The 15,504-nt window shown below is 33.9% G+C and overlaps 1 protein-coding gene and 1 long non-coding RNA gene across 2 annotated transcripts; one reads left to right on the top strand and one right to left on the bottom strand.

The window, feature by feature from the left end:
- The first annotated feature begins 854 nt into the window (after positions 1–854).
- LOC115959036 (DEAD-box ATP-dependent RNA helicase 15-like) lies at positions 855–1,805 on the top strand. The gene is made up of 3 exons (XM_031077328.1): positions 855–950; positions 1,423–1,479; positions 1,586–1,805. The coding sequence occupies exons 1-3, from the start codon at positions 888–890 to the stop codon at positions 1,697–1,699; spliced, it is 234 nt and encodes a 77-aa protein (XP_030933188.1). The 5' UTR covers positions 855–887; the 3' UTR covers positions 1,700–1,805.
- A 6,965-nt stretch (positions 1,806–8,770) lies between these two features.
- Positions 8,771–9,035, bottom strand: LOC115959407. Its single transcript, XR_004084864.1, has 2 exons — positions 8,985–9,035; positions 8,771–8,858 (listed from the first exon to the last, which is right to left on the bottom strand). It is a non-coding gene; the product is annotated as an uncharacterized LOC115959407 (long non-coding RNA).
- Positions 9,036–15,504: the final 6,469 nt, after the last annotated feature.

The following is a 15,504-nucleotide window of genomic DNA, read 5'->3' on the forward strand; positions in this document are numbered from 1 at the left end:
TGTATGATTACCTTTGTGCTATGGAGTTTTAACTTGTGAATAGTTTCGTTGGGTCTTGTGTGCATTTGGCCTTCTGAGTTTCATATATTTATATGCTTTATTCAAATGGTGGGTTTATGTTCATTTGTGAAAGGTGTTTTAATTTAGTTAAGGTTTTTCAGGTTTGATCTATGGAGGGATATGAGATTGACAGAGAAAGAAAGAGAGTTTGGTCGAAGGAGAGAAGAAGCCACCATCGGAGGTGGTAGTTGTGATGAAAATTATTCTTGCCGATTTGGGCTTGTTTTAGAGAGAGACCACCACTCGGTAGGGTTTTCTTTTATCTCTATTTTTTTTTAATAAACTCTGTTTGGTTGCTAGGAAAGGAAGGAAAGTAAATAATGGTGTCACAATTTTGTTGATTGATTTATTGGGGCTGAATTTAATTCTGTTTTCTGTTTTTTTGGTTTTTAGCTTAGCAATTGAAATCAAGTCTTATATTGCTTGCATTTTTGTCAATTGTTTAAAAATGCTTGATACAAAAATAGGGATTGTGGAATTAAAAATGCTTTCTCTGGCATTAAAAATCTACCAACGTGATACAAAAACAGTATATTAGAACTGTACATCTTTCAGAAATAGCGATTGTGGCTGCTCAACTTAAGGACTCTGGAGGAATTTAGTGTAGATTTTACATAGCTTTATTATGCTTGATGAAAACTGCCATGGATATTGAAAATATTCAAAGGTCAAAATCTTTTTCTCATTGGGGCTGAATTTACTTGCATTGTTTGTGATAATAATTTTCTTATTTTAAGCCTTATGTTGTCCATGTTCTTGTATGTTTTACAGACATGAGGAGAGATGTGTAGGAGATCTTCAAGATGACTCCTCATGACAAGTAAGTTATGATGTTTTCAGCAACTCCCAGTAAAGAGATCCGCCCTGTTTGCAAAAAATTTATGCAAGAGGTGTGATTAGGCATCATAAAGTTATGATATTCTTTGTATTTATAAATGTCATGTCATTGCCTTGTTGGTTGTGTCAATTGTGCGTTTTTGTGGCTTAGGTTTCAATTTGCCTTGTCATTGGAAAGGGAATGAATTTGTAGTTGTAGTACTTGCAATATTTTTAGTTTTTCCTACTTCTAGTCTGAACTTTTCTTTGGGCGTAACCACTTCTCTTGATCCTTTTGGTTATATGTGGTTGAGTGATTGTGTTTGTGGGGCCTTAGTGAGGATATTGGTTCAACTTCTTATTTCTTGGGTAGTAGCTGGATGCTTCTACTATTTGAGAGATGAGTAAGTTCAATCAATACATCGTAGTTCAGAAGGATTGACTTTTTGGATTGCCAGTTATTTGTTTATCTATTGTTGTTGAATTTTGGTTGCTGTAGAATATGGTATTTTGATGCACTTTATATTGTCACTCGTTTTTTTTCAGCCAATGGAAATTTATGTTGATGATGAGACCAAGTTGACTCTTCACGGTCTTGTACAGGTATCTTCGATGCTTTTTTTTTTTTTTTTGGCAATATTTTTGTTTCATCAGTTGACTGTCTCTTGCTCATTCAACTAATGCACATTTTCATTGTCTCTCTGTGCAGCACTATATTTTATTGAAGGAGGCAGAGAAAAACCGCAAATTGAATGACCTTCTTGACGCATTGGACTTCAATCAGGTTGTCATTTTTGTCAAGAGTGTGACCAGAGCTGCTTAGCTGAACAAGTTACTTACCGAGTGTGACCAGAGCTGCTGAGCTGAACAAGTTACTTTGTTCATGATTTTTACTTTTAATTTTCATATTTTTATTGTATGGGGAAAACACTTAGCTGGCTGAGTTTTTTGCTCTGTCAAGTTAAGATTAACAGAAACAATCGTGTAATATTTTCCACACAAAGGTGATAATCTTCACATGTATTTTACTTTCATTTGTTCCACCATTTGTTCCTTATAGACCTTAATTTGGTACATACCAGTACTTGAATGTCTCCAAAACATCTTGTCCTCCTTAAAAAAACAAGGAGGGGTGGTATAGATTTCTAACAATGCTGGGATTCCAGTTATTAGTGAATGATTCAACAAAGTCAGCCACAGTTTTCAAATTTGAGCCAACAACTCCCTGATATTTAGAAGTGCTAGGGAACCAAGCTGGGTGGTCTAAGGTAATGTTCAAACCTGTTCCTATCATCCACCTACCTTGATGTATTAATGGATTGTTGTAAACGATATTCTTCCAAGTCCAAGATTGGTGAGGTTTGGGTTTGCAGTCATGGAGAGGATTTTCAGGTAAGTATTTAGCCAACAAGGAGTTGGGATGGTAAACCATTCTCCAAAATTGTTCTCCTAACATGATAACTTGATAATTATCTCTGCACAATTTAGACCACCTGAACGTGCGCTAAGCTCCACAATTCCTCGTTCTCTTCCTGTGCTTTTCCTGTCTTTATCTCTTTCATTTTTTTTTTCTTTTACATACGACAGAATTAGACACTCAACAGCACCAAATCTAATATGAAATTGGAAATCTCTCATTCATTCTACCATGTACTAACAAATTTTGGGAACAAAAGTTAGGGTATGAAGAGATGCTACATTGCATTTAAAAAATGAACAAGAGATGCTATATTTTTAACTAGAAGTTACTCAACCATGTTAATGTTTAACTAGAAGTTACTCAACCATGCACTTGTACAATCTAACATATTTAACATGTTTGACTAACTTCTTTAGTTACAAAAATTATCCAAAAAATTTGCTACATGTGCAATCAGTTGTCTAAATAATCAGATTTGCTGTCCAAGAAATTGTCCAAGGCAAAGTTGTCCAAAAATGTTGTCCACTGTGCAATATGCTACCATGTCCACTGTGCAATATGCTATCAAACAAACTGTCCAAAAAATGTTATCCATCATACTGCAAAATCAATATTAGCCAGAAAATATGTCAAAAAAATCAAGTTACATTTTAACATCAAAGCCCACTTACCTTCCATATTTTACCCAAAATTCCCATGCATCTTCTAATGTATCAAATACCAACTCTAGGATCCAAAGCTGCATTGGCATCCATACCAACTCCTGTAATTAACAAATGTACAAAATTATCTACTATTATAAATATAGAAGAATGAATGTTTTTCATTGAAAATAAAAGCTGAAATTTTTGTACCAACATTGTGCTTATCATATATTAGAATTACAACAGACCAATATACGATCATGAGAGATGATGTCCCAATTGATAAAGGACAGTTTCAAGCTAAAATTTCATAAGAAACTGTTAAGAGTATCATACCTAAAACACTACACACATCCGGGACCTAAAAGCATACATTTTCAACCAATGTAACATCTAACTAAGCAAAATAGGGATTTTAGCTATATCCCCTGTACCACTGACCATCCATTTCTATAATTTTGCTAGACCATATTTCACATATCCATTTGAAAATGTACAATATTCAAGTTGCAGCAAAAAAACTACTCAAAAATATTCCTCAAAACATAAACTAAATAATGATTCCATGGTGAAATATATATCACTAGTAGAACTAAAATCAAACCCCAAAAGAGAGAACTCACCTCCTTGAGTCGTTTGATGTTGGAAGCAACCAAGGAATGCAGTATTTTCTTTGTTTTGGCTGATGGGTCTTCGTTGGGTGATGCTGGCAGCGGTGACGGCGGGTTGAGGGAGAGGCGCTTGGAGACAGAGAAAGAGGGAGAGTGAGAGTGTGAGTGTTTGGGGGTTAAGAAATTTCAGATGGGAAGAAGCTTTGTTTTGGCTGATGGGTCTTCGTTGGGTGATGCTGGCAGCGGTGACGGCGGGTTGAGGGAGAGGCAGAAGGAACGGCGCTTGGAGACAGAGAAAGAGGGAGAGTGTGAGTGTGAGTGTTTAGGGGTTAAGAAATTTCAGAGGGTAAGATGAGTATTTTCTTTGTTTTGGCTGATGGGTCTTCTTTGGCTGATGGGTGACGGCGGGTTGATGGAGAGGCAGAGGAGCTCAGGGAGAGAGAAATTTGATTTTATCAAATATGAAAACAGCTCACACGCATCAGCAACGGCGGGACTCCAAAAATTTTAAGGGTAAAAGGGTCTTTTTAATTTTGGTGAGGTGTCAAAATAAGAAGCCATTGGATTAAATGGATGGCTGGGATTTGTGCAATTGCACACTGTGCAATACCTCAATCCTTTAAAACATGGTCAAAATTTTCCGCCTCCTCAAGATTAATCTGAGGCCGACAATTTATTCTTTGTTTGTTCAGGGATGGAAAAGTGTGGAATGTTCCTTTAAACGTGGAAATGAGTGGAATTTTCCGCCCCCCTCAAGATATGATCAGGGTAATTGGTGGTTGTAAAATATATTGGGCATCACACTACATAAGGGAAATGTTAATGTTATGGGGCACGCTAATTAAAAAACTAATTTATGTCACATCATTATGTTTTATGTCAGATTTTTTATTAAAAATTTAGTTTTATTAACTTTACCTCTTATAAAATTGGTCAAAAAATTTGATATAATATACAGTGATGTGACATAAAGTAGTTTCTTAGGGAAATGGTCTTAGAGATTTTGATCGTTTTCAATCATTAATTGTAATGGAGAAAATTGTTTGGCCCTTGAGATTGATTGATTGATTGATGTGAGGATGGAAATTTTTTTTTTTTCACTCATGTATGTTTGATTTAAATGATAGACAAGTGAAGGGATATGATCTCGATGATTGGTTGTTGTAAAATATATTATTGTAGACACCTCATTTTGTGGTTGTGCCCACAATTATGCATCATTGCCTATTACATAAAGGAAAAGTTTTGCTGCGTACTTGTATGCAACAATTGCTGCATATAGGTTTATGTGGCAGCAAAAAGAAATGGACAAGTGTTTAAGAGTCTAGCTAATAATATGTACATTGCACATAACCTTTGGACACATGTTGCTTTTTTTTTTTTTATTGCCACATAACAATGTATGCAGTTACATAAATTGTCATTGGAATTTTGATTTTTTTTTTTTCAAATATTAAATCCTTAATGTACTAATAGTTTTCAAATATTAATTGCAATGGAGAAAATTGTCCACCCCTCAAGATTGATTGACCAACACTTTAGGCTTCATTTGGTTGGGATCGAAAAGTGTGTGTGATATAGAATCGTAAGGTGATAAAAAAGATTTAGGGTATGTTTGTGTGGGGGAATGGACCTATATCTGCCTTGAAGACCTTAGCCCGAAAGGAAGTCCTAAGAAATCCCATCCATGGAATGGGCCCAACCTAGGGGCTGATGAGGGATAAAAGGACCTTCTGTTAAGAAGAGACCATTTGGGCCCACTACAAAGGTAATTTGTGAAACCCATCTTCCAGAGGAAACATGGCCCAGCCGAGAAGAAGTCATTCTTTTTGCCGAAGACACCCTTTATTAACCTACTTTCTTGGGGTACACATTGAAGAAAACGCAGAGGCCAGTGTAATAGTCACCCCCGCATTAAGGGCTTTCCTCACTTAATGTTAGCTACATTGAATGTTGAATGACTGGCCTGGACAATGGGAACACCCACAAAAGTCTATCTTCATTATCAAGAAATGGCAAGAGAAGATGCTGATGTGACAAGTATCCCCCTAAATCTAGCTAAGAGCAGGATAGCTAGAAGAAGACGAGGATGACTATAAAAGAAGGAGGAAAGCAACAAGAATGGAGATCTAGAAAAAATCAAAGGAACAACAAGAGAGAGAAAGTGAGAAGAATCTTCAATTATATTTATCCTTTAAAACCTTTGTTTGTACCTCGAGAATACGGTTTCTATGCATATAAAGCCTTAATTCAGTTATATTTTTTGCCAATTATCTTTGTGATCTTCCCCTTGTGGATTTTCATCTCCCATCCTCAATAAAATAGTTTTGTTGATCTTGAATTCAAAGCCAGTTATCATAGCTTTGTGTTTTTGACCCCCACAGTTTGGGAATTGTTTTTTTCCCGGTTTTCTATTTTCAAAATTTGATTTCTATTTTCTAGACTTGAAAACTTGTTTGGTAATTGAAAAAAAATAGGAAAAAAAAAAAAACAATTTCCACATCTAAATTTAGAAAGGAAACTATAAACAAGAAAATAGGTGTTTTTAATTTTCAGTTTCCAAGGAAGCTTGAAAACACAAAGTAAACAAGTGTAACTATGCACTTAAGTGAACTCCAAGCTTCAAATCTTGGTGGGAATAAAAAATAAAACCAAAATATTTACATTAAAGTTTTGATTTTGAAAATAGAAGAATACTATTTTTTATTTCTGTTACTAAAAACAAGTTTCTAAAAACCAAAAACAAAAAAACAAAAGCAATTATCAAACATAACCTTAGTTTTCGCTCATGTGTTTAGTTGAACGGATGAAAAAGTAAAAGAATAGAAAACTTTTTTGTTGGATTGGGAAGAAAAAATAAAATGATAGAAAATGTAAAGTGTATAAATTTACTCTCATGTCCCTATCACATGATAATAATAATAATAATAATAATAATAACCCCAATTACATATAATAATAATAATGGAAAGTTTTGTTCAATGAGGGAGGAGATAGGTGATTGATTTTTGTTCTAGATAGTACTCATTTTAAGCAACAAAAATTCTCTTTATATAGAGAGTTAGGGCCTGTTTGGTTTAGAGGTGTTTTGAGTGATATGATCCAAAACTCAAAACTGAGTTATCAAAAAACATGGGACCCACAGCATTTTTTTTTTTTGTTTGGTTTGATTTCTTAATCTTGTTTTCATCACTTAAACTCAAAAAATTTGAGTGAGAGTGATGAAAACCGAAAACACCAAATTGGTGTTTTCAGTTTCTGAGATACATAACTCAATGGCAGGATCGTAAATTTTTGACCTCTGTGGGGCCCATATGTGTTGATGGCATTACCTCTCTCTTACTTTATCCTCTCTCTTTCTTCTCCCACTTTTTTCTTTTTCTTTCTTTCTCTAGTTTCTCTCTCTCTCTCTGTTTTTTCTTTCTTTCTTCCTTTCTCTGGTTCAGCCCAGTTCCACCACCACCAGCCAATGACCCAGAAAAGGAAAACCACGAGACCATGATCGCCGATGCTGGTTCAGCCCAGTTCCGCCGCCACAATCAAAGCGAGAGCCTCAAAACACCAAGACCATGATCACCGGTGTTGGGTTTTGATTTTGTCGCCGTGATTTTGTTGCCGGTGATGAGTTTTATTTTTTATTTTGATGAATGGGTTTTGATTTTGTCGATGGTTGATGAATGGGTTTTGTTGATGGTTGATGGGTTCTATTGATGGGTTTTATTTTTATTTTGATGAATGGGTTTTGATTTTGTCGATGGTTGATAAATGGGTTTTGTTGATGGTTGTTGGGTTTTGTTAATGAATGGGTTTTGTTGATGGTTGCTGGGTTTGTGGCGATGGATCGGTTTGTAGTGGTTGATGGTGGCTAGTGGCTGGGTTAGTGGTGGTGGATTGGTAGTGGTTGATGGTGCCGGTGAGTGGCTGTGGGTTGAAGGGAGGGAGAAGATAGAGATGGAGATAGAGATGGGCTGATGAGACCTGATGCTTCGTCGGGGATTCGATAGGCAATAGGGGATCGAAAGCTTCGCCGGTGATGAGACTTGATGCTTTCTTCTTTCTTTTCTTTTTTCTTTTCTTTCTTTCTTTCTTCTTCACTTTGGTTTCTTCTCTTAGCTGCTTCTTCTTTTTTCTTCACGCGGTGACGACTGTAACGCAATGAGACCTGATGCTTCTTTTTTCTTTTTTTTTTTCCTTCTTCAATTAAACACATTTGGTTGAGGGCCGTTGGTGGGTTTGGATTTTTGATTCATTCGGATTTTTTGGTGGAGGTTGTGGTTGTGTTGAGGGCTGTTGGTGGTGGTGGTTGTGGTTGTGGATTTCTGGATTTGTCGTTGGTGGTGGTGGAGCTAGGTTCGGTGTAGCTGGGTTTGAAGAGCAGAAAAGAAAAGGGACGTGGGTAGCAACCATATTCTTTTGTGTAGTGTCAGTTGGTGGGTCCATCATTTTGGCAAAAAGTGAAGTTAAAATCTGAGATATATGATTGAGTTTTGTGACCAAACAAAAGTGTTGGATTTTTTGAGTGATAGTGGAGTTTGGGTTATGAGTTATGGGTTTTGAGTTTGAGTTATGAAAACTGAGTACTGAGATATGAAAACTGAGACACCTCTAAACCAAACGGGCCCTTATTCTCATTGATGGTTGCTCTAAAGAAACAGTCAACCAAGTAAAGTTTCAGCTTTCCATTTACCATGATCTTATAACTTTATTTTCTATTTTAAGTTTCACGTGAACTTCTGATTCATCTACGTTTCCCAAACTCTAGTTATACTAACAGCTCAAGCAACAAACGTAAACAAATAGTTCAAAAATTATTAAGCCCCAACATTAAAGCAACATTAGTAAATCCTCGAGTGCTGTCAATTTGAACCTCTCGACAATTTGCTCCTAAAAGGCACAGGATGTAAACCCGAAGGCAACAACAAAAATTTGCATCCATAATCAGCAGTACCTAAAATGCAGTACCCAAGGGCAACTGAATCCCATTTTTCCGGTATTAAACCTTACATACCACTCTGGTCAGTGGTCACAACAAAATGTGGGTAAGTCTAAAAAATCATATTTTGCCACCTTAACCGAAATTCAAAATAATAAAGTTAAAATATTCAGTCTAAATTTATATGGTACATATAAAGCCTTGCCTCTTTAACCCTGGGCAACCCTATGCTTTCCGGTTTATCCATGTGCTTCATACACTTGGTGATTGATTAAATTCCTCTCTATTTTTTCTTTTTCCTTTTAATGCAAGTACTGAACTTTGCGCTGACTGGACCACATCAGATTATCGCTACAGTTGAGATGAGACTGACACTGGAAGAGGATGGTGTGAAGAGTGGAGAGAGCAGACAATATCAGAATACACAGGCTTGGAAAAGAATGGCTTTTACCATTGTAAGTCCTTAATTCAATTATCGTGGTATGTATAACAGCTTTTACCTCACAGCACAGAAATTCCAGAAGAAATGCAGAGCTTTGAGTCAGCACCACAGCTAATTACGCTGTCACCCTTCCACCAGTCAGTGATTTCAATCGGCATGGAAAGAAGGTGTTCAATATAAGCCCACTTCAAGAAATTTTGATAACCAAACACACGCTCTCTCATTCCCACCACAGATAAACTAGCAACTTTGTTTTTAACTTTTGTGATGTAATTGCCTAAAACAATTAAAAAACAGAAACAGATAGACAAAGACAACTGAAGGATATTTGCACTTACTATGTCCGACAAATTTTTGCCAGTCTCGGCATCCCATAATCTAACAGAATGATCCCATGATGCAGAATATATTGTTTCCTGCTATGGCCATACCACAGAAGATGCGCATTGTGTATGGCCTACAAGTGTAGACGCAGCCTCCGCCCTAAAACATAATGATAACAAAAATTACTTTCCACAAAACATATAATTGGAGGGAACATCTTAAACTCAAAACCTATTTATGAAAAGATTGTTAAAAAGGACAAAATCTACCTAAATCAAAGAACAAAAAGGCAAACAAACAAAATAATGAATGAAATTATAATCAGAGTTCAACATGTAAGAATGTTCTACAGCTCTATCATCTTTGCTAAAAAAAAAAGAAAAAAGAATGTTCTACAGCTTTCCACAAGAAATAGTTTCTTTACAACTATATCAATGAAAATACTAGCCTTTCAATGATTAAGTGACATCTCTCTAATTTGTGAAATTTACTCTGAATGCTTTAGGGACAGTATTTGTTTAGTGGTACTTTGAATATAAAACTTTATGAATTTGGTGAAAGTGCAGATGGTCTTATGTGTATGATGATAAACTAGGCTTTAGGTACGCTATTGCTTTACTGGTCTTGTTGGAAGTGCTTACAAGTCCTGAGGTCACATTCAGTGCAAAAGAGAATTGGAAATCAGCTTCTTGGATTACATTCGTAGGAATCAGTTGTGATAACTTATGTTCATTGCTTTTGACTTTTATGTTATGGTTGATAATGTCGTGGGCATCATTTTAGCTACTAAATTCAATTGGGTCTTCAATTATTTTTATTTTCAATTGTTTAGAAAATTTGGTATTCGCAATTTGGCACATAATGTGAATTGGAATGTTCATCTGTGCATTCTATAGTGGTGGAAGAGTTCTGCAACTATTTGTCACAATTGGAAATTAATGTAATGGAGAACATTTTATTTTATTTTTTGCATGCTTTCTAACATAATTAACTTTACTCTATCTCTTGTATAAAACCTTGACATTGAAGGACTTCTAGGAATATCTATTTGAATGTAAAAATGTTGACTTGGTGTAGTTGTTGAGGGTTTGAATGATTTGATTATTTTTATTGATTAGTCTATGAGTCTGTAAACTTTAGAAGCAACACCAAGATTTTTGGGTTCTAACATTAAGGTTCAGAGTTGTCAAAATATGACTTGATTATTGATATTCAGTTATACTACTGGCTAAGGACAATAGCAAAAACATTTTATTTTTAAGCGTAGTATCATGTAATGTCTAAATTTTGGAGATTCTACTTCTATATGTGTTGGGCTTATGTCCTCATAGGATTCTCCGGTCTGACATATTTTGATTATGTTTTTATTTCATAGATTTGGCTGTTTTTACTTAGTTCCTTTTTTCCCCCTTACTAGGGAGATAGATTAAAGGGAATAGAGAATTAAGTTATCTTTGTGTTTAAGAAATTCTGTTAAGAGAAAAGATAGTGTGGTCTAACCATCTAAGGATGTTGAGTACTGTTAATCAGAAATTGATTATTGAAAACATTGATAGCTTTAGCTCTTTCATGTCTTGTTATTTAATTGGGGTTGTTCAACAATTGATAGTATCAAGATATGATATTTTGCACTCAATCTTGAATTTTATTTCCTTGTTGTTAAACGTTAGAACTTAGTAAAAAAAAAAATTAATATTTAAAATTTGCTTGAAATAAAAATCTAATGCATGTCAAGTAGATGGTAACTTAGAACATTGATCTTCTATGGATTGCTTTGGCTGATGAAAATTCCGAGGTTCCTTTGGCTTTCCTCGGTGAGATAATAGCTTCAAAAACTTGTAGTGAACTTATAATGAACACATTTCAGCCTATGCTGACATATATCTTTGTTGGTGTTTCAAGGAATGATATATTGCTAAGGGAATTTTATTCTTTTTCATGTAGAAGCTTAATTAGATGGAGCTAATACTGAGACTTGACCAGTACAAGGAAATCTCTTAGTCGTGAGACTGATGCTATCTTTGGGCTTTATGGTTTTGATCTAGACAATCAGATTCACATATGGTTTACATGTAGTATAAAGATATTATTGATATAAACTCTTACTTTTTTTGTTTATATATATATATATATATATATATATATCATTGTATAAGGAACAATGCAGATGTTTATATGTGAGCATCAAGTCCACCGAAAAGGCCATTCTTTCTCTTTCTCTTCGATTATATGCAGTTTCTAAATGTTTTGTTAGCAATTGCGATGTTCGCCTTTTTGGCTAAAACATGAATATCCTGAACCACAGATTGGTACTTTTGCATCAATTCCATTGCTCTACTATAAATTTTGCAGGTTGTCATAACCTTGTCATGGTGTTTTGCATTTTGATTGCTCCAAATGCACAAAGCAACAATCGCAAAAATTTCAGCCAAGTGGTCTTCTTTTATTTGGAAAATGCCAATCATTAGATGACATAAAGGCACAAATATTTCCCCACAAACTTTTATTAGATCTTTTAAAAATTTTATTAACACAGTTTTGACTAGAAGATTTTTTAATTAATTGAAAATTTTAATATTAAAGTTTCATTTAAAGCAAACTATTTTAGTAATTTCATTTAACATATATTTCATATAAAAGAAAAAGAAAAGAGGAAACCATCGTTTCAACTTGGACTTTACAAAATATTGTTAAAGTGTTGGGCTAACTTAATTGAATTTGAAATTATTCCAACTTTTAGAAGCACGTACATGTGCTAGGTCAATGGGCCTAAACATACATGTTGTCCCAACCATCACCGTTAGCATCAAGCTTAGCCCAATCAAAATCAAGGCCAAGAAAAGCTTGGGATTTTTGTGATCATCATCATCACTGTCAATATGGGTGTTTGAGTTATTTCAAGGTTTTAGGGATATTTTACTCCTTTTAAATGTTTTTGAGGGGTATTTTGGTTATTTACTAACTTGCACCCAACACCTTGATCAGATTGATGTGAACTTTCCAATATGTTCTCGGGAAACAAATGGAATGACAAAAGAATTAGAAAATTTTGCAGATTGAAGGGGAAAAGTACTAAAATTTATAATATGAAACTAAGATATACAATTTTTTTAAGGTTTCAAGGGAATTTTGATAATTTTTTAGGTTTCGGGGGTATTACAATTTTTTTTAGGTTATAAGGGTATTTCAGTCATTTTTTAGGTTTCAGGATCATTCCGATCATTTTTTAGATTTCAAGGTCATTCAGTCATTTTTTAGAATCTAAAGGCATTTTGGTAATTTTAGAGGGTTTCAGGGTATTTTGGTTACTTTATAAGTTTCGAGGGTATTTCAGTCATTTTTTAGGTTTTGGGGGGGTCTTTTTGTTATATATATTCGTTGATTATTGGATGGATTGGGTTAGGTTGGATACGGTCATATCATATGTGATATTAGTAATGCTTAATGTGACAATTGAACGGTCAAATGTGAGTAAAAAAAAAAAAAACTACAAAATATGACAAAAATACAATTATATATGATGTTGAAACTGCTTAGTACCCATTTGGATACAGTTCATATTTATCAGCGTTTGCATTTTGGCGTTTTCTTTTTTCTTTTTTTTTTTTTTTTTGGAGAAGAGCGTTTCACATGAGATTATGCTTTTCCAATGGGTCATGTGCACTGTTCACGGGACCTACAAGTACTTTATTAAAAAAAAAAACTTTAAAATTGGATCCCACAGTACTATTTACACATTTAAAAATTATTTTGCTATAATGTTTTCAGTTTTCAGCAAAATAAGCGGTATCCAAACAGACCCTTAATGTGACGATAGAATCATCAAATGTTAGTAAAAAATAAAATAAAATAAAATAAAAAAACCACTAAATGTGACAAAAGTATGATCAGTTGTAATATTGATACTGCCCAATGTAACCCTAAAAAAGTTTTGTTATAGTATTGTATGTATATAATAGTAGGCCAGTTTACAATTTGCACCCAACACCCTAATTAAATTGATTTAGACTTACCAATATGTTCTTGGAAAACAATGGAATAACAAAAGAATTAGAAATGAAATAACAAGAGATGAGACTTGATGCAAAGAGATTATGATTGAAATGATAAACTTCGAACACAGAGAGAGAGAGAGAGAGAGAGAGAGAGAGAGAGAGAGAGAGAGAGAGAGAGAGAGAGAGAGAGAGAGAGCCATGTCTTTAACATGAATTGAAGGGTTTAAGGATTTTAGTAATTTAATAAATAAATAAAATTGTGTGCAATGGCTCAGACATCGAATTTTGCTACTTAACTACTAAAGGGATTTTCATTTTTATTTATTATTTATTTGTGTTTTTTATGTGTGCATCTCCTTTCTGGTAAGGACAAAATTATTTTGTTTAAATTTTTTAAAAGGGCTAGGTTGTTCGTTTTTGGTAAAATTAGTTAATTAAGCTTAATTGTTTTTAACTTTACTATTAGTAATTTTTGTTGTTGGGCTAATTTTTTTTAGTGTATATTTTGTTTTAGATTTTAAATCTATAAATTTTTTTTAATAGCTTTTAAAATGAGAAAAATGCTAAAGTTACAATTTTTTTTACAAATTTCTATTGTGATGAGTGGTTATTAGTAAGTAAAAAGTAATGTCAGTGATAGGCCTAAATGTAAATCAGTAAGAATTTACTATCTCAAAAGTTTTGTAAAATTATTGTAGAAAAGTTTGTGGACTGTTTGAAGTCGGACCATCAAAACTATCAGGAATTAGGGCATGTGTACGCATGAATCAAGGGTGTGTGCGCACCCTCAAAAGATGCATATGTAGGCCAATTTTCTGGGCAATGGAACTTCGTTTTTAAGGGCCCAAAACATCATTCTTTGATGTGAGCCAGCCCCTAGACCCTTGGGAATGTCCAAAGACCATTAACAAGACTAGAAAACCCTAATTTTAACTTATAAATACTCATCTTATATCTCCAATCAAAACCCTAGCTAGAGAGAGTGATTTTTTGGCCTCCATCTTCTCTAAAACCCTATTTTCTCTTTTCAAATCCCTAACACAACACCTTTGCACATTTTTTACAAATAAAAAAGCTCTTTTTAGTTAGTTCCATGGCAGAAAGTTTGTTTTCCAAATTGTTTTCTAAAACCTTTTCAAAATCTTTTGTTCTTGAGTTTTGATTACTAACCATTGTTGTATTCTTTAATTATTCTTGTTCCTTCAATCTAATATTTGTGTTGTAGGCATTGAGGGGTCGGTTAAACTATCTCAAATTTGTGATTCTAAAGCAAGGTGAGTCCCTTTTCCATGGTTTCTCACTTTGCTAAATAGGATTCACATGGTTCCTTGTTTGATGTTATCATAAGTGTTCTTATCATGTTTGATTGATGTTATGATCTTTTTGATATGTTGTAATCTAATTTTAGGTTGTTTATAATTTGTTCTTGTTGTTCTTGGTTTGTTATTTTAGTTTTATGTAAAGTTTGACATGTTTATTTATTTAATGTAGTCTAGTTTAATTCTTTGATTTTGTTTCTAAATTATCTGTTTATGATGATGTTTGTTTTATTTGCTTCATGTTAGTTTAGTGTTTAGGGTTCTAACATGCTTGTTTGATCTCACATGTTATATCTTTGTTTGATTAATTTCTAAAAATATAATTTTTTGGATCTATGCTAAAGGATGCGTATGCATCCATCGGGTATGTGTGCGCATGGTTTAACCATGCATACGCATAGTTGAGTATGCGTGCGCATCCTGAACCCAGGTTAGGGAAAAATTCTTATTGTTGTTTATTTAGTTATTTTTCACATGATATTTGATTATGTTTAACTATGGTTAATTAATTGTGTTTAATTATTTTTCATGTTTGTTTGAATCTTTTTGCCATTTTTGGTTTATTTTATAATCTTTTTGCCATGTTTGGTTTATTATGCTAATCTTACTTAAATGGGAGATTTATTTTCCATCATAATTTTTATTAAGGACATCTATTAATGAACCATTTCAAGAAACTTTTTTTTTATAGAAAATTGAAAAAGCTAAAAAAAAAAAATTAATTGCTTTTTTTATTTTTCCCATAAAAAGTTCCTAAGGGGTGACTCTTAATAAAATCCATGTTAAAAAACTTTGAAACCAATAGGTCCATCCTCACCATTAACAACGATGCCATCCAACCAATCATGATCCTTCAACTTAAAGTTGTCAAATGTGACCATATTAGGGGCTCAAATCCGTCTATATGGCATGAAGTCAAAATAGCGTGCAAGCTTTATTA

The sequence above is a fragment of the Quercus lobata genome, chromosome 9, assembly GCF_001633185.2.
Source record: "Quercus lobata isolate SW786 chromosome 9, ValleyOak3.0 Primary Assembly, whole genome shotgun sequence".
In the NCBI taxonomy this organism is placed as follows: Eukaryota; Viridiplantae; Streptophyta; class Magnoliopsida; order Fagales; family Fagaceae; genus Quercus; species Quercus lobata.